General features: G+C 42.5%; 1 protein-coding gene across 6 annotated transcripts in view; it reads right to left on the bottom strand.

The window, feature by feature from the left end:
- The window catches only part of CMIP (c-Maf inducing protein), a 170783-nt gene that overhangs the window by 57864 nt on the left and 88294 nt on the right, over positions 1 to 24625 (bottom strand). For all 6 annotated transcript variants that reach the window (XM_073308044.2, XM_073308041.2, XM_073308042.2 and 3 more), the window contains exons 2-3: positions 22579 to 22704; positions 7387 to 7437 (exon numbers count right to left, since the gene is read on the bottom strand). In XM_073308044.2, coding sequence (XP_073164145.1) covers positions 7387 to 7437; positions 22579 to 22704 — 177 coding nt within the window. The remainder of the gene's footprint in view (positions 1 to 7386; positions 7438 to 22578; positions 22705 to 24625) is intronic.

Here is a 24625-nt window from a genome sequence, read left to right as displayed (position 1 = left end):
CCAGAGGAAAAACCTTTTCACCTGTAAAGGGTTAAGAAGCTAGGATAACCTCGCTGGCACCTGACCAAAATGACCAATGAGGAGACAAGATACTTTCAAAGCTGGATGGGGGGAGAAACAAAGGCTCTCTCTGTCTGTGTGATGCTTTTGCCGGGAACAGAAAAGGAATGGAGTCTTAGAATTTAGTAAGTAATCTAGCTAGATATGTGTTAGAGTCTGTTTTGTTTAAATGGCTGATAAAATAAGCTGTGCTGAATGGAATGTATATTCCTGTCTTTGTGTCTTTTTGTAACTTAAGGTTTTGCCTAAAGGGATTCTCTATGTTTTGAATCTGATTACCCGGTAAGGTATTTACCATCCTGATTTTACAGAGGTGATTCTTTTTACTTTTTCTTCTGTTAAAATTCTTCTTTTAAGAACCTGATTGTTTTTTCATTGTTCTTAAGATCCAAGGGTTTGGGTCTGTGTTCACCTATGCAAATTGGTGAGGATTTTTATCAAGCCTTCCCCAGGAAAGGGGGTGTAGGGTTTGGGAGGATTTTGGGGGGAAAGACGTTTCCAAGTGGGCTCTTTCCCTGTTATATATATTTGTTAGACGCTTGGTGGTAGCAGCAAAAAGTCCAAGGGCAAAGAGTAAAATAGTTTGTACCTTGGAGAAGTTTTAACCTAACCTGGTAAAAATAAGCTTAGGGGGTTTTCATGCAGGTCCCCACATCTGTACCTTAGAGTTCAGAGTGGGGAAGGAACCTTGACAGCTCCGTTATTCCAAAAGAGCAATGGAGAACATACAGTTGCCAGGCTACAAACAGAGGATCAAGGCAGAGCCCTAAGAGCATAGTAAAAAGCCTCTGTGTTTATTTGTCGGGTGGTGGGTGTTCAGCTGCACTTTGTTTAGTCATTGTATACACCACTGCAGACTTGCCTTGAATTGGCTTAAATTAGGACATAGATATAAGGTAATAACTACCTGTGCTTTGTCTCCACTAGGATTTCACAGCAAAAATCACTAACGCATGTGAGCTACCTTGCTGTAAAAACACACCTTTTGAAGACATAGCCTCAGTGAGACTTCTGCTCTGGTGGGGACAGGGTCACCCACAGTCAGAGTGATCTCACCCCATGCATTGTCTGTGGAAGCGATTTTGCTCCAAGTGCATAAATCACTCCCTTTGTGCCAGTTCTTAAAAAGCTGAGAGGCCTCATGGAAAACACTACAGGAGTCTGCTTGTAGAAACAATTCTGCTAACCCGCCAGCTGTTTTTTTGTTTTTTCCTTGGTTTCTTAAAGAACTCATCCTCACCTTGCAGTTATTCTCAATCTGAGAGCAACATTCTCTGCTTCTGACACCCTGGTCACCCCAAGCAAATGACCACAAACTCAGGAAACAGAAGGCCAAGGCCAAGAGTCTCCAAGGGACTGGCAATATTGGATGGCTGGATTTTGGGTTAGGTGGGGCATAATATGTAGCAGGAACAGAGAAACTCAAAAAAAAAATCTCCTGTGCTCATGAAAATGCCCTGAGCAACAGGAAATTGTGGGTGGGGTTCTAAACATACCAAAAACAAACAAACTAACAAAAACACAGGCAAGTAGAATGTTTTCTAAAGAATTCCCCCCCCCCCCCCAGGAGGTGGCCCTTTAATTCATAGACGGAGTGGTAACATCAATCACAGTGGAAGGAGAACAGGGGAATGCTACCACAGAGCCTCACACAAGCAGAGAAGGCAGCAAAGAGATGGCATTTCCATTCAAAACAAAACATAAAAATGAATGTTAAATCCCAGCAGCAAGAGGGTTTGGAGCTGGAGAGGCAGCGTTGCCTCATCCTGAGAGAAAGGCACCAGTAGTCCAAGGTTTCTGAGATTTAGTCTCCGTTTTGCTGGGAACAAAGCCACGTACATGGAAAAGCTCTTACTGGCATAAAATGCAGCAGCCTGTTTGTTTAGCAGCACTCGTCTACACAAACAAATCACCCTCATGCCTCACTCTGTATTGGTTGCTTACTAAATTCAGAGTCCACTTTAAGATCCTGGATATTCAAAGCCCTACGTGGGATTGGCTCCAGGTAACTAAGAAGTCACCTCTCCCTCCGTGGTCTCCCGTAATAGATACCTGTATATTTCACTGGTAGGGGCAGGAAACAAAATTTCCGAAGGGCTGAACCCAGAGTGTGGAACTCACTCCCGTAAGACATAAGAATGGCCATGGGGCCTCCACACTTCCAGAACTAAAGGCAAAACTAACTTACTCAATTTAGCTTTCCCTCAATTAATTATTCACGCACTCACAGAGACCCAGTCGAGGACTTCTCCTCTTTCCTCCTCTACCTTCAGTTACTGAAAACTTGCTGAAGAAAAGAAGTGTCAAGTTCTCGGTTTTATCAGATGCCTAAGATATTCCTACAAGAAAGGCAAGGAAATGGTCATGACATGTTTGTTCGGTCTTCATACTGAAATGTGATGTCTGTTGCAGCGCAGACTGGAAGCAATGGTGGAAACCCACCCAAGAGAATGGCTGAAATCCAGGAAGGATTCCAAGGAACAAGCAGCTCTTTGAATATGATTTTGATATGAAGTGCGTCACATGGTTCTTTAATGCATTATCACATGATGCTTCCTCTCTCAGATCATCTGCCAGGAGATTAACCGATGTCCCCATGCCAGTTTCAGTGATGGAGCTTTTTAGCCATCACCTCTGGTAAGTTTTCTGATCTCATGGTTTCGAGACACTTTTTACCCAGATTTAAGCCTGTGAAACCCTTTGATGCTATCATTTAAATTCTATATAAACCTCACTACTGCAACAGTGCTATTTTTAACCATTACCATAGTGACAATGCCGTAAGGTGTTTCACATGAGGCTACACCACACTTTTCAGAACAGTGTCTCTCATCTTAACCTTCGCTGTTTGCAATATAAAAATACTGAACTTCCATTGCTAGGGCCAGATTCCAACACCTTTACTCTTTTGGGCATAAAATTCAGTGGGGCCACTGGTGGAGTAAAGTGCTATTCAACATGAACAGGGGTATCAGAATCTGATTCCTAGCAATTCACACTGAGTAGTACCTTATACCATGAGTGGTTCCATTGAAATGTGGAATAAAGTACTATTCATTGCAAGTAAAGATGTAGCAACTGGACCCAAAGGGTCAAGAGAAATACTCAGCGGGCCATTGTGAGCGGATATTTGACCCAAAATACAGTAAGAGGGGCTTCCATGGATTTTAACACTGACTGTCATGAGACCAAAGGTGGGCTTGAAGTTAAGGCACTGGACAGGGAATTTAGGAGACCCGGATTCAGTTTCTATCTCTGACACAGACTTCCTATGGAACTTAGGGCAAGTCACTTAGCTTCTCTGTTCCCCAACTTTAAAACAGGGACACTAGTACTTCCTTTCAGTTTTGTCTATTTAGACATTAAGCTCTTCAGGGAAAGAAAGGTATGTACAGTGTCTAGTACAATGGAGTCCTGAGTTCAGCGGAGACTGAACTCCAGGTACTATCACCATACAAATAACATATAATGATAGTAAGGCTTCCCAATGGAGAACTACTTTAGACATTTGTATCTGGGTTCTCCAGACTTGCAGAAATGTTTAGAGCTACATTACTGATGAGAGTGCTGGCATCAAGGTACCATACCAAAGTATCATCCAGCCGGGCAACCAACCTATTGTAAGCCAGATGCAGATATTACCCTACCAACCGGCCTTTGGTGAACACCACCATTCTGAAACACCAGACTTCCCGTTTCTTTGCGGGTTCCCTCTGGATCTGTTTAGTCACCATACCAAACAACTTTCAACACAAAATGTAAGTTGACAGCTGAGTCGGAGCGACAGGTGGTAGCACAATTGAGCTGACAAATCTGTATCAGCAGCAGCAGAGGGAGATTCCGTAGCTGCTCTCAGATGCTCAAGTTATTTCTGTATAAAAGGGTGGTTTGCCCCTTTTTGGCCTAGAGGCCTGGGGCCAACCAACCCTAGTTACAAAGCAGGGCTTAGATGATTCCCCTATAACACCAGCAGGAGGCTGCGGGGTGGAAGCGAGAAAGAGAGATGTTCAGAGAGAATCAACCAGAGGAAGCTGGGGTAGAGATTGCAGAAGTGCAGCAAGCAAGAGCTCCTGCAGGAGACTTTTGGCTAGGGGGAAGTGTTTGAGTCTGGAAGCCAGAAGGCTAAAGAAAGCTACGGACCAGGGAAGGCAGGCTCCCCAGGCATAAGACAGAAAAGACTCCAGCCAGGTAGGGCCTGGGAGGAGCCTGCCAAAGCAAGAAAGGACCCAGGCAGGTAAGCCAGGAGTAGGAACAGAAATTTTTTGTTTGTGCAAACTTTTGCCAGACTTTTAAATGGAGTTTGGAATTTTATTTTGAGTTTATTTTGTGTTAATAAAGCCAGACCCCAAGGAGGGGTATTTCTGGCCACAAATAACCTACGGGTGAAGTTTATTGAAGAGTCCAAGAGGGGAAACTGAGGCAGGAGGCCACCTGCAGGGTCACCTTGTGACCCCCAGGTGGCACCTGGGAGGAGGCCACTAATTGATATCCTGCCTTTGCCCTTGCTTCTATTGTGAATTCACTTGAACGGCCAAATACGTTCCAAGGTAAACAGCATAATGTTAGTGGGTGTTTTTCCTCTGAAAAGTTAAGCAACCAAAACATTAAAAGCAACTATATTCCAGCAAACAGAAATGTTTTAGCACAAAGTATATGGGTCATGATTTAAGCTCTGCTATTGTTCTGTGGAAATGAATTGCTTCCTATTCCTGGCAAAGGGAAGGCCTTTCAAATCAAGATAATGTTTTATTCTACTAAAAAAGAACTTTTTTTAAAAAAAAAGCAGCAGAGGGGCAAAAATAAATCCTTCTATACAGCAAATGTCCACTGAGGTTAAATTACTCAAAGTTTCCCAGAATGAGAGGCTTGCTCGCAAGCACCGGAAAGTTTATGAAGCTCATCCTTAAGATCAGCTCCTACAGAGCGAAGTTGTCTCCATATCGCTGGAAGATGTATGAGCGAAACAAGCCATGCTAGCTACAGTGTTTTTTTGCTCTTTAAATCTTCAGGGCTAGATTGTACCTTTACCATCTGCCCTGTGAATGGGGTAGGATATGGCTAAGCCGCACCAAGAGCGGACCAGAGACATAGCGAGCAGCTGATTAATTCTACCTTTGGAGAAAGTAATCTGCTGGCCCACACCCCCAGCCTCAGCTCTCTGGGCACACACATTGGGTGGGGTGGGAGAATTCACCTAGTCTTTGCCCTTCCTGCTCTCTCCTTGCTCATCAATGCAGGAGGGGAAGTCACAGTACATGGAACCTTCATGCTGTAATCCATGATGCCCCCATATTTTACCGCAGGGCTGCATGAGCAGCAAGATAATCTTGCCTTCAAGGCTAATTTTGCATCAGTCATACACTGAAATATTGGTAAAAGGAAGATAAGGCACAGTTAAGTGGCAAAAGCAGAAGTGTCTTGGCTTAGCACAGCCTTTGCACACAATGCTATTTGTCCCCTAAATGGACACACACAACAGACAGAATATTCTGCATGGTCATGAGCTGGGAGAGGGTTGTTAACTCCTTAACATTTGGATCTTGCTGCTGAGAACTTGGATGTGTTCAAAGTATGAGCTTGATCCTGCAAGGTGCTAAACACCATGGCCTCAATCCAGCAAAACACTAGAATTCAATGGGATCATTCAAACAGTAAAGTTACTAAACACGAGTAAGACTGGTAGAATCTGGCCCTTTAGCTGTAGAGCACTGAGGTATCACCACACGAAATCTGATACTGACCTGCGAATCATGGTCATCACATAACACAGCCAAGCAGACTCAAAATATTGCAAAGATGCATTGATTTCTTTTGTTACTCCCACTAATTTATTTAACATCCTCAGAAGATTGTCAGTGTGTACAATTTATTAATGGGAGAGAAAACATTAATAGTTTACATTTACATAGCACTTTCCAGCCCAGGATCTAAAAGGATTAAATATGATTCACACTACAGCTGTAAGGTAGGTATTATTATATCCACATAAGTAAACCAAAGCATAAAATTTAAAAGTGATTTATCCCTAAATTTTCCTTTCTCTGTTTTATTCCCTTACTCCTAATTACTCATTTGTACTGCCCTGTACAATTCCTCTATAAGTAGCTGGTAAAAGAGGACTGTAACTGTACAAAACACAGGAGTAACCTAAATTTTCCTGGGTAACTGTTTTCCACAATCCATGCTATCCAAAAATGCCTACCCCAAAGCAATTCTATGGGAAGGACTTCCATTTATTTTCACATGCACTTGTTGTGGGCAGAATGGAATCCTGATAAGTGACCAAGAAAGAAGTCAACCTGTCAGACTGCACTGGAATGTTTCCAAAGAAAAGTCCTTTGCTGCTCTCTCAGGTCCAAAAAAACATACAGGAAAGTTATTGTTTCACACCGTGGAGTTTATACACATAACAACCCCATTCATTCTCAAGTAAACGTCTTCGTGGTCAATTTGGACCTGTAACAGAACTCATCCACAGTCCTTTAAAAGGTCACATTTTGGTGGTTGGGAATGATCTGTTTTTGACATATTATGGTGTCATTTGTGAGCCAATTTGTTTAATAATCCCAGCATTAATCAACCTAATTTCTAATGAGCAGGAAAAATTACCCAAGATTCTTGAATTAACACCACCCAAGATTGCAGGTAATTCCAAATCATTTAAAAGTATGAAACAGATTGATAAGCAGACTGATGCTACTTACAATGAATAGCAACTTTAAAAGGTACCCTTGGCCCAGTTTCACCTGAGTAAATAAAATCAAGTACCAGGGTGTCCTAGAATATCGCAAGATTAGGCTGTCTGCCCTTTTGTAAATTTCTATATATCTACTGGATTCTGTGGCACAGAAACAAGTGGGCTCTTGTTACTGTATCACCTGAAAATGGGTTTCATATATACTGCATGGAGGCTACCACAGGCTGACAGCGCTAGGTTATCACAAGCTGCTCAGTTTGTGGCCTTGTTAGGATTTAGGGATTCTGTAGGGAAAAGACCCTCCTCTTTAGACAGAGGACATGGCTGCAATAAGGTGTGGAAGAAAGACAAAAACAAAAAAAGAAGTAATCACCTAAATCTCAACGGGAAGGGACTTTTCTTCATTTGAATAAACTGAGCCTAACCACTAGGGATGAAGAAATGATGCATCTGAACTCTTGGGTCAAGACGATGTCAAGTCACTTCATTTTTTGCTGTGGCTCTTCTTGGCATTTGCACATCCACAGCACCATGCATGCATGACTCACAGGGCGTACAAGCAGAGGGAAAGCATGCTTCATAGTTACAATTATTAACGTTGCAAGGAAAATAGTGAATGCAAAACCTACCTTCCACTGCAAAGAATGAAACCACTGATCCCTCAGATAACTGTTTGCAGCCTGCAATTAAAAACAAAAACACATAAATTGAACCATTAGATTCTGTTAAAGCTCTGGAACATTGAGTCAAACACAAGCAAATCACCCGCATGTTCTTTAAAACCCTCAAAGCAGCACACAACTGTGTGCGTCTGAAACCACTGACCTTGGCTCTCTGATCTAGAATTACCAGCTTCAACCCATGCCCTTCATGAAAGTGGAGGAGAGTTTTAAAAATCTACCAAAGACTTGGGTTTGCATGATCATCCATTTATTTTAACAGGCAGCAGTGACAAAGATGTTATTACATCTTCTTAAAATTTAAAATATTAAATATTTAACTTAAAAAAACCAAACCCTTAAAAGCATTAACTTCAGCCGATCCAAAACCCTTTGAGGTCAATGGAAAGATTCCCATTAACTTCAATGTGCTTTTGATCAAGCCTCTGACAACTATAGGCCACTAGTCCTCTATATCAGATCACCACCCTGGATTAAAATGCGGACAATCTTTTGCAGATACCTCCATTTATGCATCATCCTCCCTTGTTTCCCATTCCCCAGCTGTGATCTAGCTACTTGAGTATCGTCTTGGCAACAATGACAATAGAATGCAATGAAAATATTAAAGAAAACACACACAGTTTACAGCATCTGCATGAATGCTGCAATGGTCATTCTCAATGTAACATGTGCACCAGTTTTTGTCCATATTAAGCAGAACTGCTAAAAATTCCTTCTGTTCAGCTAGGGTCGTAGCCAATAAGGAAATAGTTCAATGCTCCCAAAGGTCACAGGCTTGATACCAAAAATTATAAAAGCAGCAGCGCTGACGTAAATTCATTAAGTGCACAGAAAAGTGTACATGCCTTTCCAGGGCTCTCTGTACATTAGAAGTATGTTGTGTGGGTTTGCTTTTCCAGCTCTATCTCATCTCCTTTCAGCTGCTAGGGCTTTTTCCTTGCAATTATGGATGTTTTAAATGAGTAGTGAAAATAATAGCATGATCAATGCACGTCCTATGCAAGTAAACAACAAGGCTCTTCACTGGATAAAAATGCATCTCCTTTCAGAGGGGGCTTGTGTCCTGCAATGGCAAAGATCCTACAAACTATTTCCTATGCACCTGAACAAACGTTAAAGCATCTTTTAATTATTTCTCCCCTTCCCCACCTTTTCGGATAAGTGTTAAAACCTAGAACGCACAATTAAATTTATTCCAAGCTAAAGGTAACTAATGGTATCCAGAGCTGCAAAAGTTAACGTTAGTCTGGGTACGAAATATGCCTCTAACTTCAGGGTCTGATCCTGATCTCATGCTGGTGAAAATCAGAAGTGTCTCACTAACTCGAGTGGAGTAACACTGTTATAACAGCAGCATATTATCAGAATCACGTAATACACAGTGGATCACCAAGCAAAGGGGGTTACAAAGAGACTAGGCATATTATCTACTGGCCCCATTGATCTAGTTGGAAAACGGAATGCCCATTCTGCCAGAAATTCTGACACTTCAAAATCTGCTTATTTCAAATCAGAATGAAAAACTAAAATTTTGATATCTCTCATGGAATGGAAATACTAAAAAATACCATCTAAACACTTAATTTTGGTAGTATTGAATCATTTCATTTAGGTAACGTCAAAACATTATATTATATATAACACCTATTACAATTAATATTTTAATATAATAAAACTTTTAAATTAAATGAATCCAAATGATAAAAAAACTAGACAACACATTCTGACAATATCAAATGAAAAAAGAAAGTCAAATCTGTTTCAATTTTTCCCCATTCAACATTTTGTCAAAATACGTATGTTCCTACACAACATTTAGATTTTGATGAAACTGCATTTTCTGACCAAAAACTTATGTGGAAAATTTTTCAACCAGCTCTAGCTGACTGGACATATTGATGGCCATGTACTTCTGAGGACTGAAGTTCAAAACTGCCCAAAATTTTCATATATCTTGTAACAAAAGCCAGCTGCAGTGCCAGAAAGGCTGTCCACCTGAAGAAGGAAGACGCAATCCTGGTCTTGAATTCCACCCAGCTGTTCTGGCCCTGAATGTAGGAAGACATACTATATGAAGACATCAACAGAGAGCCACAAGTGTTCAGTGAAACAAAAACCTATAGTATAGAACTATCTGGCACAGGTATACCCATCAGGTACCACTCTGGACTAGGAAACACACTGGGAGATAAGAAAAGAGAAGTAATAGAATTTCAAGAACAAAAACAAAAGTGACCTAGAATAAAGCATAAAAATACGTCGAAAAATTGAAATGATCATTGTTCCCTTCTAGGCCCTTGATTAAAATAGTAACATTTGGTACTTCTGCAGTACCTTCTGTCCAATCACTTTACAAATATTAATTAACCAAACCTCATACCCCAGAACTAGCAGCAGAGCTAAGAGTAGAAGCTAGGCGTCCTGGCTCCCAGCCCCTTGCACTAACCACTAGACTAGCATTTCCTCTCCAAGAAGCCAAACTTTTGTGTTCTAAAAGCAATACTTTGCTAAATGGACCATGCCCATGCTGAAACCAAGGACTGATCCCCCATGCTTCTTTGACCCTAACTGATCAATTAAGCTCAATATTCCAGCCAGCAAGCAAGTTCTTATTTTGTGTAGGTTTGAGAATGTGTGTGTAGCATACAAAGGCTAGAGTGCATGCTATATGTCCATAGAATCTGACATTTCCTAAAGGAAAATCAAATACTAGCTGAGCCTGTAAAAGTTCTATTAAATTGCCAGCAAACTTTCTAGATATCTATTGTTTTTACATTGATAACAACAACAACATACACTGGTTTCTAATATTACTAATAGGGAACTGTAGGACTCTTTCTCCTTAAAAGGGCAATGTCAACCTGTTTTAGGTCCTAGATTTGACCTATGATGTGATTTGAACCAAGTACCCTCTGAGCCAAAGGTAGGTGCTTGACCATTTGCATTAAAAGCAAATCACCATTAGCTGTTAACTACCCTTCATTTTCCAGACACTGGCGAGCACAAGACCATCATAAACACCTAGAAAATCAATATAAGCAAGTGGGTTTTATGACCAACATTGCTCCTCCTGGAGCCTAGATAGAACAGTGGCTAGGCACTTTATAAAAACCTGGATAAGAGATTGTTCAGACAGAATACACACAACAAGAAATAAAGACAAGGCTGAGAAAATTCCTGACCCGGAAAAACCCGATGGTATGGATTGCTAAATGTGAAAGCGCAAAACTAACAGAGGAAGAATTTATATTCAAATTTGAGAGGGAAACAACAGAATTTTTTTAAGAAAGTAGATCCAGCCTAAATGTGCCAAAATTGCAAGCTTAGATTCCAAACTTTGCGCAGCATTTAAATATGATGTTTTTGTTTAACCTATTATATATAGCTAGGCCATCAGCAAAATCTGCATCTGAATCTGGAGTTTAAACTCCTCCAGAATTTGGGACTTTCTGGATTTGGGTTGAGACCACTTCTAAGAAAAACAACTACAAAGAAGATGATTGTAAACACAAAAGCAGAAAACAAACCTTTAGAAAATCCCGGCAGGTCTACCACTGATCAAGAACTAATGGTATCAGGACCTTATCAAGTCAACGGTTGTATCCCAGAAGCTCACTCTTCAAAGTGCTACGCCTGGCCAGATCAAATTTATTAAACTTAACCACTGTTATCTTGCTGGGGTTGTTCTGACACTAACACTCTCTTTCCCATACTCAGCAAGACCAAACAGGCTAGAAAGCTTAATCCTCCCTGTACATGCTTCCTCCTGCATATTTCCAGAGAACTGCTAAACCACAGCTATGTCCAGGAAATGTTGGAACTTTGGCAGAGCTATGAAATTGCTCACTGTTACAAAACATTTTCTTCCTTTAGGCTGATATTGAAGAAAGGGTAACTGGGCCTATTTGATACACCAGGATAAATAAAAGTTCTACAAGACACAGAGATAACAGCAATATCTTTTATGACTCAGGTGTTTATCTAGTTATTTGCCTATGCAAATACCTTCTTTGTGTGAACAGTCGCAAGTAAGTGTTTGTGCATGTGTTCTCTGTAGCTGAGAAAAATCAGTCCCCAAAAGTGTATTTCCATCACCTGAAAGCTTTGAGGCTATGTTTCCACTGAATATCTAAGTCACGTTTGCTCTGGTCCAGAATGACATCAGCATGTATCTTCAAACATTAAGTTATTGATTTTTAATTGTTTTTGCTTAGAGAAATGCATGCAACATGCACAATGTCCTTGCCTCCTCTGTGCTTTTGTTTGCCATCCGTAAAATGGTTATAGCAATAGTTTTCTACCTCACAGGGATATCATGAGGCTTAATTAATGTTATTGAAGCATTCTGAAAATCCTTGAAGTTTATGATTAGTTTATTATTAATTATTATTATTATTAGGTCCCTCCTCTCACTTAATGGACCTCATTTTGATCTCTACACTCAGCTAAAGCAAGAATAGTTGAAGGCCGACACCTATGTAGGAGATTCCTTATGCATTTTTGGGCCAAATCGCCAGTGAGTAAAAATCGGCACAGTTCCATTTCAAGAGCTTGTCATCCATGACTTCAGTGAGATAACTCACATGAGTAAAATCACGCACATGCTTACATGTTTGCCAGACTGGGATTTAGCTCAAAACAAAATCCTTGATTTAGTGAATCAGCTCATAGGCCAATTTACACAAGCTGAGGATATGATCCATAACTTCCATTGAGCTTTAGGATACAATAAAGAGGAGAGATTGAGCCATCACAGAGTTTAAAACTTTATTTTAAAAAGTCATGTTTTAATTAGCTATTTTGGCTGCACTGGGGAATTTTTTCTTACTATCTCCGTCTTATCTGTACAGCCAGTGCCATTCTGCACCAGTTATTCAAAAAGGGACATTACCAACTTCGAAGAACCACACTTCTGTCCGGCAATGTTTTAGCTACCATTTTCACATTTAGCCTTTAAGATTAACATGAATTAAAGATAAAAGAAACAGAATAATTCCCTCATTTTTAGTTTGGTTAGTTTGTGCAGAACTTTGCATATAGTTGGTTGCACTATTTCCCCTTCATAGTCAGTCAGTTAGGCCCCAATGCAGCAATGAGCTCGGTGCGTCAGTCCCATGTGACCACGCAGAATCCCCTTAGTTTCTGTGAGGTTTCGTGCAGGGGGGCTGGTTGTTGGGAGCTTATTGCGTCCAGGACTGAAGCCTCAAAAGGACAGAGAAACAATTTAGAAAATAGGAAAATGTGAATGCAAGACCCTAAAAAATAGCCGCAACCTGTGTCGGATCTGAAACTCTTTGTAACTATTTTATTTTATTATGACGATTATGATGAACAGGTAGAACGCTGAAATCAACGGAGCTCTGACAACTGACATCAGCTGAGAATCTTCCTCTCTATCTGTAAGTCAACATCTATCAATGCCACTTTGCCAACAGCTCCATTGCATTAACTTATCCTCTCACACTGAAGTCTCACACACTGCTGACCTCTGCATTATTCACAAGGGTACAAGAAATGGCTTGTCCAGATAACAAAATGTTATAACAATTCTCCTTATTATAGCGCCCTTTCTGTACGCCATCCTTAAAGAACTCCCTAGCCAGCAGCAGCACTGAAAAAAAAATCAGCTGGCAATACAAAGTGGGGTTTCATGATCTGGGGTCTGTTGTAATTCTTCCCAGGCTCTGAGTTTATTCTGTATTTCTCTCTCTCGGTATGTTTTCCTGCATTCTGTCTGTACTCTCCTCCAACTGGTAAGACTATAACTGTACTGCAGAGTTCTCTGCACCAATGGTCACACTAAAAGCCAATTTTAATACAATGGAGGGATGAAATCCAGGTTCTTCATGCAAAACTCAAGTCAAAAGACCTTTCACCAGGGAACAAAATCCTCCCTTCCAGTTTCTCAGGTGCTGCAGTCAGCCAAAAAACAGATCAAGTGGTCTCGCTGCCCCCATCTCTACTGTGTCCCATCCCGCACTGCTTGGCGCCCTAACACGCGGGAGGATTTTGCTGGTAAAAAATTCAGAGTCAGAGTGCAGGGAAGTAGCACAACCAGACTCCAGTCACTACTACAATCTGCATACAATCCCTGCCTCCTCCCCCCATGCACAGGAAGTGTGAGCAGTGTACTGACATCATTTGCAGATCCAGGTGCCAGACTCTTTCATTCCCATTGCCCAACTAACAACCCCACATACACAAGGAGTGAACTGCTCTGGAACCTCTTCTCCCTAGTCTCCCTGCCTAGTAGAGCCACAGTGGTTCTGCTGAATTCTGGGTCTTCCATGAGCCCAACCATATCACCCTAAGGATACTGAATGGATTTGCTACTAAACAAAACCCAGACTTTGAAAGGGAGGATTATATCTGGACTAATCAGCTTGCTAAACTAAAAACAAGTACCAAGAAAAGCATATGGATTAAGGAAACAACAGGCAAAGGCATTCCCAATCCAGCGGAAATATTTGCCTTGGGGACTCCCTGACAAAACACTGAGCTCAAGTAGGAGCTGAGTATGTGCAGTGAGCGTTGTCTTTATCAGGGCTTCCTGTTCCTGTTTGTTTTTCCTTCTGACAACACCTGATTGCCAAGAATAGAATAAAACAACACTGCGCATTAGGGATGGGAGAACTCTCTTTATCACAGTTGGATCCTACTTGAAAAAGCCACAGACCAGGACTGAAGGTTTCTGAGATTCCAGCTCATTTGGCTCTGGCAAAATCTGAGAGTGGACTACAGCCTGCATTTGAGGTTAAATGGTCTGTACAATTTCACCCTGTCTCACTTCCCCATCTCTCCTACCCTCCAAGATCTTAAACTGAGCCACCACCAAATTCCACTACCCTTCCCAATGAAACAGAAGTGTAACCTGCGATGGAAAGGAAAGGGAATTAGATCCTCCCAAGAAATGCAAACAAGTGCTGGGAGTTTGGGGTGAGCCAGCATGGTTAGTAAGTTGTGGCAACTTTAGTAAATTAAAGTCATTTGGGTTATTTTATTACGAACAGGTGCTTGTGACCATCAGTGTGCATTGTGCTCTGCAGACAAAAGGCAGAAAGACACAATTCTCCCCTAACACAAAGGGGCCTTGCTATGACTGATGCTGGGGGGGAGCTGCTCCCACTTCCTCCACGGCTGAATTTGGTTCATGCTCCCTGCCCCCAAAGAGCTTGCAATCCGTGCACCAGGTCCTGCAAAACCTGCGAGCTGTCCCAGTGGAACAAGTTTGTCAGAGTTCAGTGCTTTTTATTAGAACTGGGAATTGACACATCTGGCCAAAAAAACCCAAACAAAACATCCGCCTCATTATCATACCAGACCGTCTGGGAAAATGACTTTTAGTGACACCCACAAAGGATGGTGAGGACTGAAACAAACACTATACTTCAAAAGCAAGACCGAGTGCAGACAACTGGGCACATATAGCAAACACTGAGCCTGAAAGGCCAACGTATCTAAAAGCTTTGGCACTTTGATCATACTCCATGTTTGCTCTTGAAGCAACATCCCTTCCTCCAAAGTGAGGGGGGAGTCATTCCCTGAACCAGGAATAGCTTCCTACCAGGAGAGCAGTCGCATTACCTCAGCTGTTAGTTTGTCAGGCCCCACATATTGAACTGGATTGGGATAGGTCAATATTTCAAAGGGAGACTGTCATGGGGAAAAAGCAGGTTATGTAAGGACCGTGTTGGGCTCTCGCTTCTGACTCACTACTGTGCAGCACCCTGCCACTAGGTTAAGAAGAGACAGCAAAGGCAAATAGGCACATGGACTCAAACCTCTAACACAGCATGCAGTGCTTCCCTGGGTGGACTGTACCTAACTCAGACAAATTCCTGAGGGACATCCCAGTACCACACCTTAGACTGGGGTGGGCAAACATTTTAGCCTGAGGGCCACATCGGGATTCCAAAACTGTATGAAGGACTGGGTAGGGAAGGTTGTGCCTCCCCAAACAGCCTGGCCCCTGCTCCTTATCCACCCCCTCCCACTTCCTGCCCCCTGGCTGCCCCCCTCAGAACCCCCGACCCATCCAACCCCCCTACTCCTTGTCCCCTGACCGCCCCTTTCGGGACCCCCCCGCCCCTAACCACCCCCCCAAACCCCACCCCCTATCTAACCCCCCCTGCTCCTTGTCCCCTGAATGCCCTGACCCCTATCCACACCCCCGCCCCCTGACAGGCCCCCTGGGACTCCCACGCCTATCCAACCCCCCCATTCCCTGTCCTCTGACTGCCCCCTGAAGAACCCCTGCCCTTATCCACCCCCACACCCCCGGCTTTAACCACCCCTTTACCATGCCGCTCAGAGCAGTAGGACTGGCAGCCGTGCTGCCCGGACGGAGCCAGCCACACTGCCGCGCAGTCTAGAGCGCTGGGGCAGGCTGGCGGCTCTCACAGCTGCACTGTCCAGCAGGAACTCACAGCCCCGCCACCCAGAGCACTGGCGGCATGGGGAGCTGAGGCTGTGGGGGAGGGGGCACAGCACGGGAGGGGCCGGGGGCTAGCCTCCCCGGTCACAAGCTCAAGGCCAGATGTGGCCCGCAGGCCGTAGTTTGCCCACCTCTGCCTTAGACGCTCATGTCTTGTTACTAAAGCCAGTCAGAAACCAAAATTTCTGTTCCACATTTGGAAGTTTGTTTTCATTCTGAATCGGAAAAGCCAAAAATTCAAAATTTCCTGAAAAATGAAATGAAAAAAATTCAATTCAGAACTATCGAACTGTTTTGGTTTGATAACTTCATATCATAGAATCAAAGGAATGTAGGGCTGGAAGGTATCTCCCGAGGTCATCTACTCCAGCCCTCTCTGCGCCCGGTGGTGAGGCAGAACCAAGTAAACCTAGACCATCCCGAACAGGTGACTGTCCAACCTGTTCTTAAAAACCTCCAATGACAGAGATTCCACATCCAGAAGCCTATTCCAGAGCTTAAATGTCCTTATAGTTAGAAAGTTTCTCCTCGATTTCCTCCTTAGATATGACATCGTTATTTAAAATGTAGGTTTTGCATCTTGATTCTCTAAATATTTATTATTTTATTTTAAATATTATTGTGCATTTGTGAGCATCCTATAGAACTTTCTGCATGGGAAATCCATTAATACACTGCATTCTGGCCTGGTCACATTGGATCAATCAGGATCAGCACCTATCGAAAGCTTGTATTTAGTTACATTCAGTTTCCCATAGTTACACTGGAGTCAGATCCAGTCCCCGCTAACGTAGTCCAATATAAACACTATGGAAGCCCAGATTCATTCAATTCCTTCATCATTTCCTGTGAGGTTATATGATGATACCAGTTTTTCAGAGGAATTACTGTGCATGCAAAGCACCCACTTTTAGATGTTCATTTCTCACAATTATATTAATTTGTTTTTTAAAATAACAAACAGCAGGCTGCTCCATATAAAAATGTGCCATGCCTGCCAAACTCCCTGTACACTGCACAAGGCGCTTTGGGTTCAAACTTGTTATCATTTGTAATAGTAAACAGGTCAGTAAAGGAGGCTATAAAGAGAATGCTATGGAATAAAGATTCAGAAATTAAATTTAACAGAAAAATGAAGTACAAATTATAGGACAGACATGGATGCTAACACCAGTAAGTGAAGTTGAAGAATAAAATAATATTATGGCATCATATGAAAATACTGAAGTTGTCCAACTCCACAGCTGAGCAGGGTTTCTCTCCAATAGATTCTATTACTTAATTGGATGAGGAAGATTCTGTGGTTAGGCTGCTAGCCTGGCCTTGGGAGATAAGGGCTCAGCTCTCTGCTCTGCCAGACTTCCAGTCACTTAGGAAATGTCTCTACAGCAATGCAAGGTATGCCTGCAGCTTGGGTAGACATACACATGCTAGCTTTATCTGCACTAACATGGCAAAAAATAGCAGTGTACATGTGTGGTGCAAACTTCTGCAACATGGAGGTTCTGGGGAGGCTAGTGCACCCCCATTGTCATGTTTACAATGCTATTTTTAGCAGTGCTAGCAAGGGTCTACCCAAGCTGCCATCCCAGCTTGGATGGCAGGGTAGCCACATCCACAGTATCTTCACACCTCAGTTCTCCATCTGTACAGTGGGAATAACAGAACTTCCCTGCCTCAAATGGGGGTTGTGAGGATAGGTATCATAAAAAGACAGAGTAAAAACCAAGGCCAGGTTGTGACTGACCTTTGCCTGGAAGCACCATGGCTCTCAGTGTTTCACCCTGTGCAAACTCTGCACATGCAGTTATGTGTGTGTATTTCTAAAAGCCTGGGCCATTAAGTAGTTATTTCAGGTTTGTGCTTTCCACTGTCACCTATACATGCATCAATTCAGTATTAACAGTAAAACTACGTAACATTAAAAATAAGAAAAGGAGTACTTGTGGCACCTTAGAGACTAACCAATTTATTAGAGCATAAGCTTTCGTGAGCTACAGCTCACTTCCTCAGATGCATATCGTGGAAACTGCAGCAGACTTTATATATACACAGAGAATATGAAACAATACCTACTCCCACCCCACTGTCCTGCTGGTAATAGCTTATCTAAAGTGATCATCAGGTGGGCCATTTCCAGCACAAATCCAGGTTTTCTCACCCTCCACCCCCCCCACACAAATTCACTCTCCTGCTGGTGATAGCCCATCCAAAGCGACAACTCTTTACACAATGTGCATGACAATCAAGTTGGGCTATTTCCTGCACAAATCCAGGTTTTCTCACATCCCCCCCCACCCCCATACACACACAAACTCAATCTCCTGCTGGTAATAGCTCATCCAAACTGGAGATTGAGTTTGTGTGTGTATGGGGGTGGGGGGGATGTGAGAAAACCTGGATTTGTGCAGGAAATAGCCCAACTTGATTGTCATGCACATTGTGTAAAGAGTTGTCGCTTTGGATGGGCTATCACCAGCAGGAGAGTGAATTTGTGTGGGGGGGTGGAGGGTGAGAAAACCTGGGTTTGTGCTGGAAATGGCCCACCTGATGATCACTTTAGATAAGCTATTACCAGCAGGACAGTGGGGTGGGAGTAGGTATTGTTTCATATTCTCTGTGTATATATAAAGCCTGCTGCAGTTTCCACGATATGCATCTGAGGAAGTGAGCTGTAGCTCACGAAAGCTTATGCTCTAATAAATTGGTTAGTCTCTAAGGTGCCACAAGTCCTCCTTTTCTTTTTGCGAATACAGACTAACACGGCTGTTACTCTGAAACCTGTCATTAAAAATAAGATTTCTACTTCTCATTATTTAATGGATTATAAGGTAGAACCTAGACATAAAAACACCAAAAATGAATAACAATATTGTCACCTCAGTAGTGGCTCCTTTCTACTCTAAAAAAATGTATCTCTAAACAAGTCTCCGTTATTCTCTGCCCCCTAACCACTTGCATTACATCCTTGAACAATGAAGCAACAGAAGAGCTATTAGACAAAAGAGAAATTCCATTTCTTACAATTTTGTAAGTACTTTATACCTAGAAATACTGCAACAAATTTTGGAAAAGTGAGTTCCAGAGCTCAGTAAATACATTTGTATTTATAATTCCAGGTTCTTCAATTTGAGTGGAGCACAGAAGTGCATCTTAAAAGTGTTTCCACCTTTTTTGCTCGAATTTGCCTCTGCTGTCTGTCCTGCATTAGCCGATCATTGGCGTTTAGAGTTGGGGTAGAATGCAGAGGGCTCATGTCTTACATAATAGTACATTAACTGTGCTGGAATGGATTCTTCAGGTTCCAGATTCCATGTGTTCCTGACCCTCAACCTACACTGGAAAGTTCATCACACATGGGCTGCATCGTTCATACAGCTGGCAGGCAGGGAACAGGCAGGCAGGGAACATTCTCTGTCCTAGGTAGTTTCCCACACTCTTCCCCAGGTCCCAGTCTTACCTTCTTATTTTCTTAGCAGTTGCTATGAGGCTGTTTGGGCGGCGGATCAGATGGGGCCAACTGTGTGTCGGAAGGGGGGGGGGGGGTTCCCGCCTGAAAGGTTCAGATAGTTGAATTCTAACCTCCAAGTGTTAGTCTACTTAGAACCAAATTTCAGGGATCATTTTTGGAATCTCTCTCACCCCTCACACGGAACCCTTCTGCCCACAGTCCTAATGCATAAGTAAAGGCAAAGACTACGGTCCAGAACCTCAGCTGGTGTAAACTAAAATGGAGTCATGAGAGTTTACTCCAGCAGAGGATGTGGCCCAAGATGTTCCCATGGATGACTCTTACTGAGAACAGAAAGTATATTTACTGTGTTGAAAATCATCACCATCAAGATATTTTTATGGCATTTCAACACCATCCAAAACCCCAGGCACTGGAACAAAGTGAAGGGCTAACGTCAGGGCCTGAGCAATAAGATGTATCCTTAGCCACTGGTAAACCACTCTGCATATGAAAGGACCAGTCTGAAGTAACTGCAGAAGACAGCCAGAGTAATAGGAGTGTGATCTAGCGTGTCCAGAACAGACTCAGAGTCACTCTGTTGTTCCATGTTCCTGCAGAAGCCTGGAATACGGAGAACACAGTTCATTTCAGTGCCTAGTTTCAGGTTGTTACTGGGCATCAACTGGGTGCAACTTCAAGTCAATGTTACCTCAACCCTGAGGAAAGCCGAATGAAGATCACAAGAAGTCATAAACACACACCTTGTGAAAGACTCAACGGAGAAGATCCCTGGCTTCAATCTTCCACGAAGCTTATGGGCAATCTTAAACTGCACCTGCACAAAACATGTCAGATGCGGGTACCTGATGCACTAATGGAAAATTAAAAACTGTCTAGTGTGCAACTGTTGTCACCCAGAACAGATTGTGGAACATATCACAACTCAATGCCCTAATCAACAAATACGATGGAGGTATTATAGTGATACACTCCGCTACTCCAAGCACAATTATCTGACTTAGCCACCTAAATGTAAAATTATAATTGTTCCGCTACATCTACATCAGCCATAGGAAGATGATGATGATCAACTGGATTATTTTCTCTTAAAAACCACAACTGTTTATCCCTCAAAGAAGGAAGAAGCCTAATGCTTCCTATGAAGATTGCACTGCAGTCTACTATTGACCAGCTTCCCCGATAATGCGTCAATATTTAATATTTGACCAATTAAAAATACTGGAATGTCAGATATAGCTATCTATCATCTTTCGTGGTTCTGATGGACAGCTGATCAGCAGCAGGGCCACAAGTACACAATCAGAAGAGGTATCAAGTTCTGCCCGTGCAGCACTGTTCATATCTTCATATATATTACTGAACTGCTTCCGGAGCCGCTGTGGTATAGTAAAGAGAGAAATGCAACTTCCATTAGAGTCACCCTTCTGCAGTTACTCACATTTTCACCAGAACAATTTCCTTTGGAGCTGAAATTTTTTATGAGTTATCTCCATTTCAAAGATACTCAATTTTTTTTACCTCCACAGTTTTCTGCTGAAATCACTCAGCCATTTCTGAATTCTATCCGTGAAACACGCGTTCTCGTCCACATATTCCAGTCAGAAGAAACAATGCACACGTAAGAGTCAACAGCTAAACAGATATTATTGAAACTTGATCTATTCTGCAGTCACCACTGAGATCTGAAGAAAACAGGGTCAGCAGTTTTGAAATTATGATTGCTGAAAGATTTTTTTTTTTTTTTTAAGTACATATACAGTTGGATTTTCAGTTAGCTTTCTTTTCTTGATCAACAGCAGTTTCAAAACTCAGGAATGTGGCGGAGCACTCTGCTCTCAGCTAAACTTGCAATGACCTTAGAAATCCTACAAAACCTTACAAACACAGGAGGAAGTGTGGGATAATGTAAAAATAAAGGAAATAAAGGTGGTGCCTCCTGTTTAGAAACAGCTTCAGGCTTAAGGAGGACTGAATACAGGAAACTATCTACTATATAACACCACAGCACAGCTGTAAAACAGCTGGTGATGGTAATTAGAATGTTACACAACAATCAGACATAGGGAAACGTGCCCAAGGACATTATCCTCATATGAATAGCACTTATCATTAGACGTTTCATCCAGAGATCTCAAAGCGCTTAAAAAAAAAGTGAGCATCCCTAGTCCCAATTTCAAGGTGGGAGAACTAAAACACAGAGATTAATGGCTTGTTTTTCAGACGTGCTGAACACCCACTGACACAGCTGTTCAGGACGTGTCCCACCCAGAGTTACACGGCACGTCAGTCGCCAAACTCTGAAAAGAAACTAGGTCCCCTGACTCCAAAGTCAGGGCCATATCTACTGAACCATGCAGTTTCCCTGAAGCTCTTGGAGATCTCATCTGAAATGCATGTCTATCAAATGTCTATTAGTGTCTGTCCTCCACAATTTCTTTTTTCTGCTCCATCATCATGTGGTGTGTGGGAGTGACCAACTTGCTTCTTCAAACTGAGAATGTTATGAGCAAGTTCTAAGAGTAAGTAAAACACGCAGTTGAGGTGTCCTTGAGGGCTGGCTGTTTTTAAATAAATCCTAGCATTTTAAAGAACTACATAAACATTTCTGCCCCACATCACCCCCGGTCACCTACCCACAGGGTGGTAATGGAATTATCCATTTCCAAACAGATACTTGAAAGTTCAGACAACTGAGGCGTCTGATTAGTTGAACCTTCTAAGGTGCTTTTTTCTCTAAAATCTAATGGCATTCAATCTCACCTGAAGTCTTTACATTAAGAGTGGATGTTTTTATAAAAGATATTATTTAAATTTCACTGGAAGTTCTGTGCTCTTGGCCAGGAATTACAGAGTGAAATTCTATAGTCTGTGTTATTCAGGTTGTCAGACTAGATTATATTGGACCCTTTGGGCCTCAAAAATCTATGAATTCTCCCACAAAGCGCTGTCCTGTTTATAAAATCTGCTGCAAGTTTAAGTCATCTTGGCCCAACACTTCCCATTCTTCACTATCACTTTAAAAAAAAACATACCTAGCAGGCAAAGCAACCCAAACAATCTTGAATGGCTTTGAATGTGTCACCTCACACAAATCTGTTGGTAAGTAACCAACCTGACCACAGTGAATTATCTGCCCAGTGTCAGCCTGGCTAATCAGGGCTAACATCTCAGACTTAGCAAACAAGGATCAAGTGATTAATAGAGAGTTGTTCTTTCATGTTTACTGTACCTGCAGTAAGATTGTACCCCCAGGGATGGTGAGCTGTAAACAGTACTTAGGGGCATTCTCCCAGGAGAGTAGCTGAACGTCTTCAATAGCACTGTAGGAAACTGAGTTTTCCATATACCCAGTTGGCTGCAAGAAAAGAAACAGAGAAAGAAAGAATAAGCATTTACTTACTCATAAAAAGTTTCACAACATGGATTCAAATGCTTTACGCCCCAGAAACTGATCCCATCGTATTTGGTGCTGGGAATAGCTGTATAGCGTCTGGTTGCCTTTGATGTTCTGAGCCCATAAGGAGTGGGTGATGGGCAGCCGGGAAGTACACACCATTAGCCATTCCCCTCTGGAACATCAGGCCCAAATCCTGGGGAGGTCACACGTGAAATTGTGCGTGACCTCACATTCGCTCCACCTGACCCTGTCACGCAAACACTGAACAACTTGGTGGAACTGGAAGTTTAATGAGGAGAGAACCTGAACCGACCCCTTGCTAAAAGAAAAGGAGTACTTGTGGCACCTTAGAGACTAACCAATTTATTTGAGCATAAGCTTTCGTGAGCTACAGCTCACTTTATGCATCCGATGAAGTGAGCTGTAGCTCACAAAAGGTTATGCTCAATTAAATTGGTTAGTCTCCAAGGTGCCACAAGTACTCCTTTTCTTTTTGCAAATACAGACTAACACGGCTGTTACTCTGACCCCTTGCTGTGTCTGGAGTCAGGAATAAAGTGCAGAGAAAGCACGTGGTCAGAAGCTTGTGAGAAGTTCTACAGAGTTATCAGTCCATCCCTCGCATGTATGGGAGTGTTAAAGTCACAAAGGAGTAGACAAAACCAGGAAACAACTGAGGTTATTAATCAAGCCTGGGGAGGAGGCTACAGTTGTTGATCACGCCTGTCTACACTGCAGCAGAAGCAGGCTTCCTAGAGGCGCGCTAGCTTTGCTCAAACCAGTGCCTTCAACATAGCAGTGTGGCTGCACAGGCTAGCTGCCAGAACATGTACCCAGGAGGTGGGTGGGACTGTACTTGGGCCACTAACCCAAGCCGCTGCCCATGCTGCCACAGTCATGTTGTTATTTTTAGCATACTAGCTTAAGCAGAGCTGAGCTTGTTAGTTTAACTGCGCTGGGAAGCATCTTCCCAGCTGCTGTGTAGACAAATCCTGTACAAAATGTGTTGACTTGGATTGGTTAAATGAATTTGTGAGTTCAATACTGAGCAGGATTTGAGTTGAGATATGCATGGGTGTGTCTGTAGGAGGAAGATACTTGGATTGTACTGACAAAATAGGAGTGTAATATAGTTAAGCTGGGAAAGATTAGATTTGTATTAATGGAACACCGGTAAACAAATTCCACTGTACACTCTCACAAACCGATGAAAAAATATTTCGATCGATGATCATCGAAATTTACACATAAGCAACATTTCTTTCTTTGCCTGAGAACTTAACAGAGTTTGTTTTAAGGATATTTACATTTAATATTTTGACAATTTGTGTTTTATTTGAATCTCAACATCTACGTAATTAATTATTTCTGACACCACCCTCCCCCAACCATTCTCCTCCATAATTTCCAACAACGGTGAAAATTTAAATCCATAAAAATAGGGAAAAAATGCTTTAAAATAAACATCGATATTATCTGCCAAAATTATGAAGAAAAATTCTTCCAAACCTAAATGTATTGCGTTGGTTTTTGTTCTGCCTTCTGCTTACAAAGCTGACCAAGTTCATTATCAGATCTAGAACACTGACTCTATCAATGGGTCTTTGGGCTCCAAAGGTGTCTTCTACGCACCTGGCAGAGAGCGGTGGATACTCACTCAACCAACAGCTTCAAGATTTAGGGCTTGTCAACACTGGCACTTTACAGTGCTGCCACTTTCTCGCTCAGGGGTGTGAAAAAACACCCCGCTGAGCGCAGCAAGTTTCAGCACGGTAAAGCGCCAGGGTAGACCGTGCTCCCAGCGCTGGGAGCCACGGCCCTCGTGGAGGTGGGTGTTTTAGAGCGCCGGGAGAGCTCTCTCCCAGCGCTCTGCCGCGAC

The sequence above is a fragment of the Lepidochelys kempii genome, chromosome 12 (genome assembly GCF_965140285.1).
Source record: "Lepidochelys kempii isolate rLepKem1 chromosome 12, rLepKem1.hap1, whole genome shotgun sequence".
NCBI lineage: Eukaryota > Metazoa > Chordata > Testudines > Cheloniidae > Lepidochelys > Lepidochelys kempii.
Note: the sequence above shows the minus strand (reverse complement) of the source record. Positions and strands in the feature narration are given on the sequence as shown.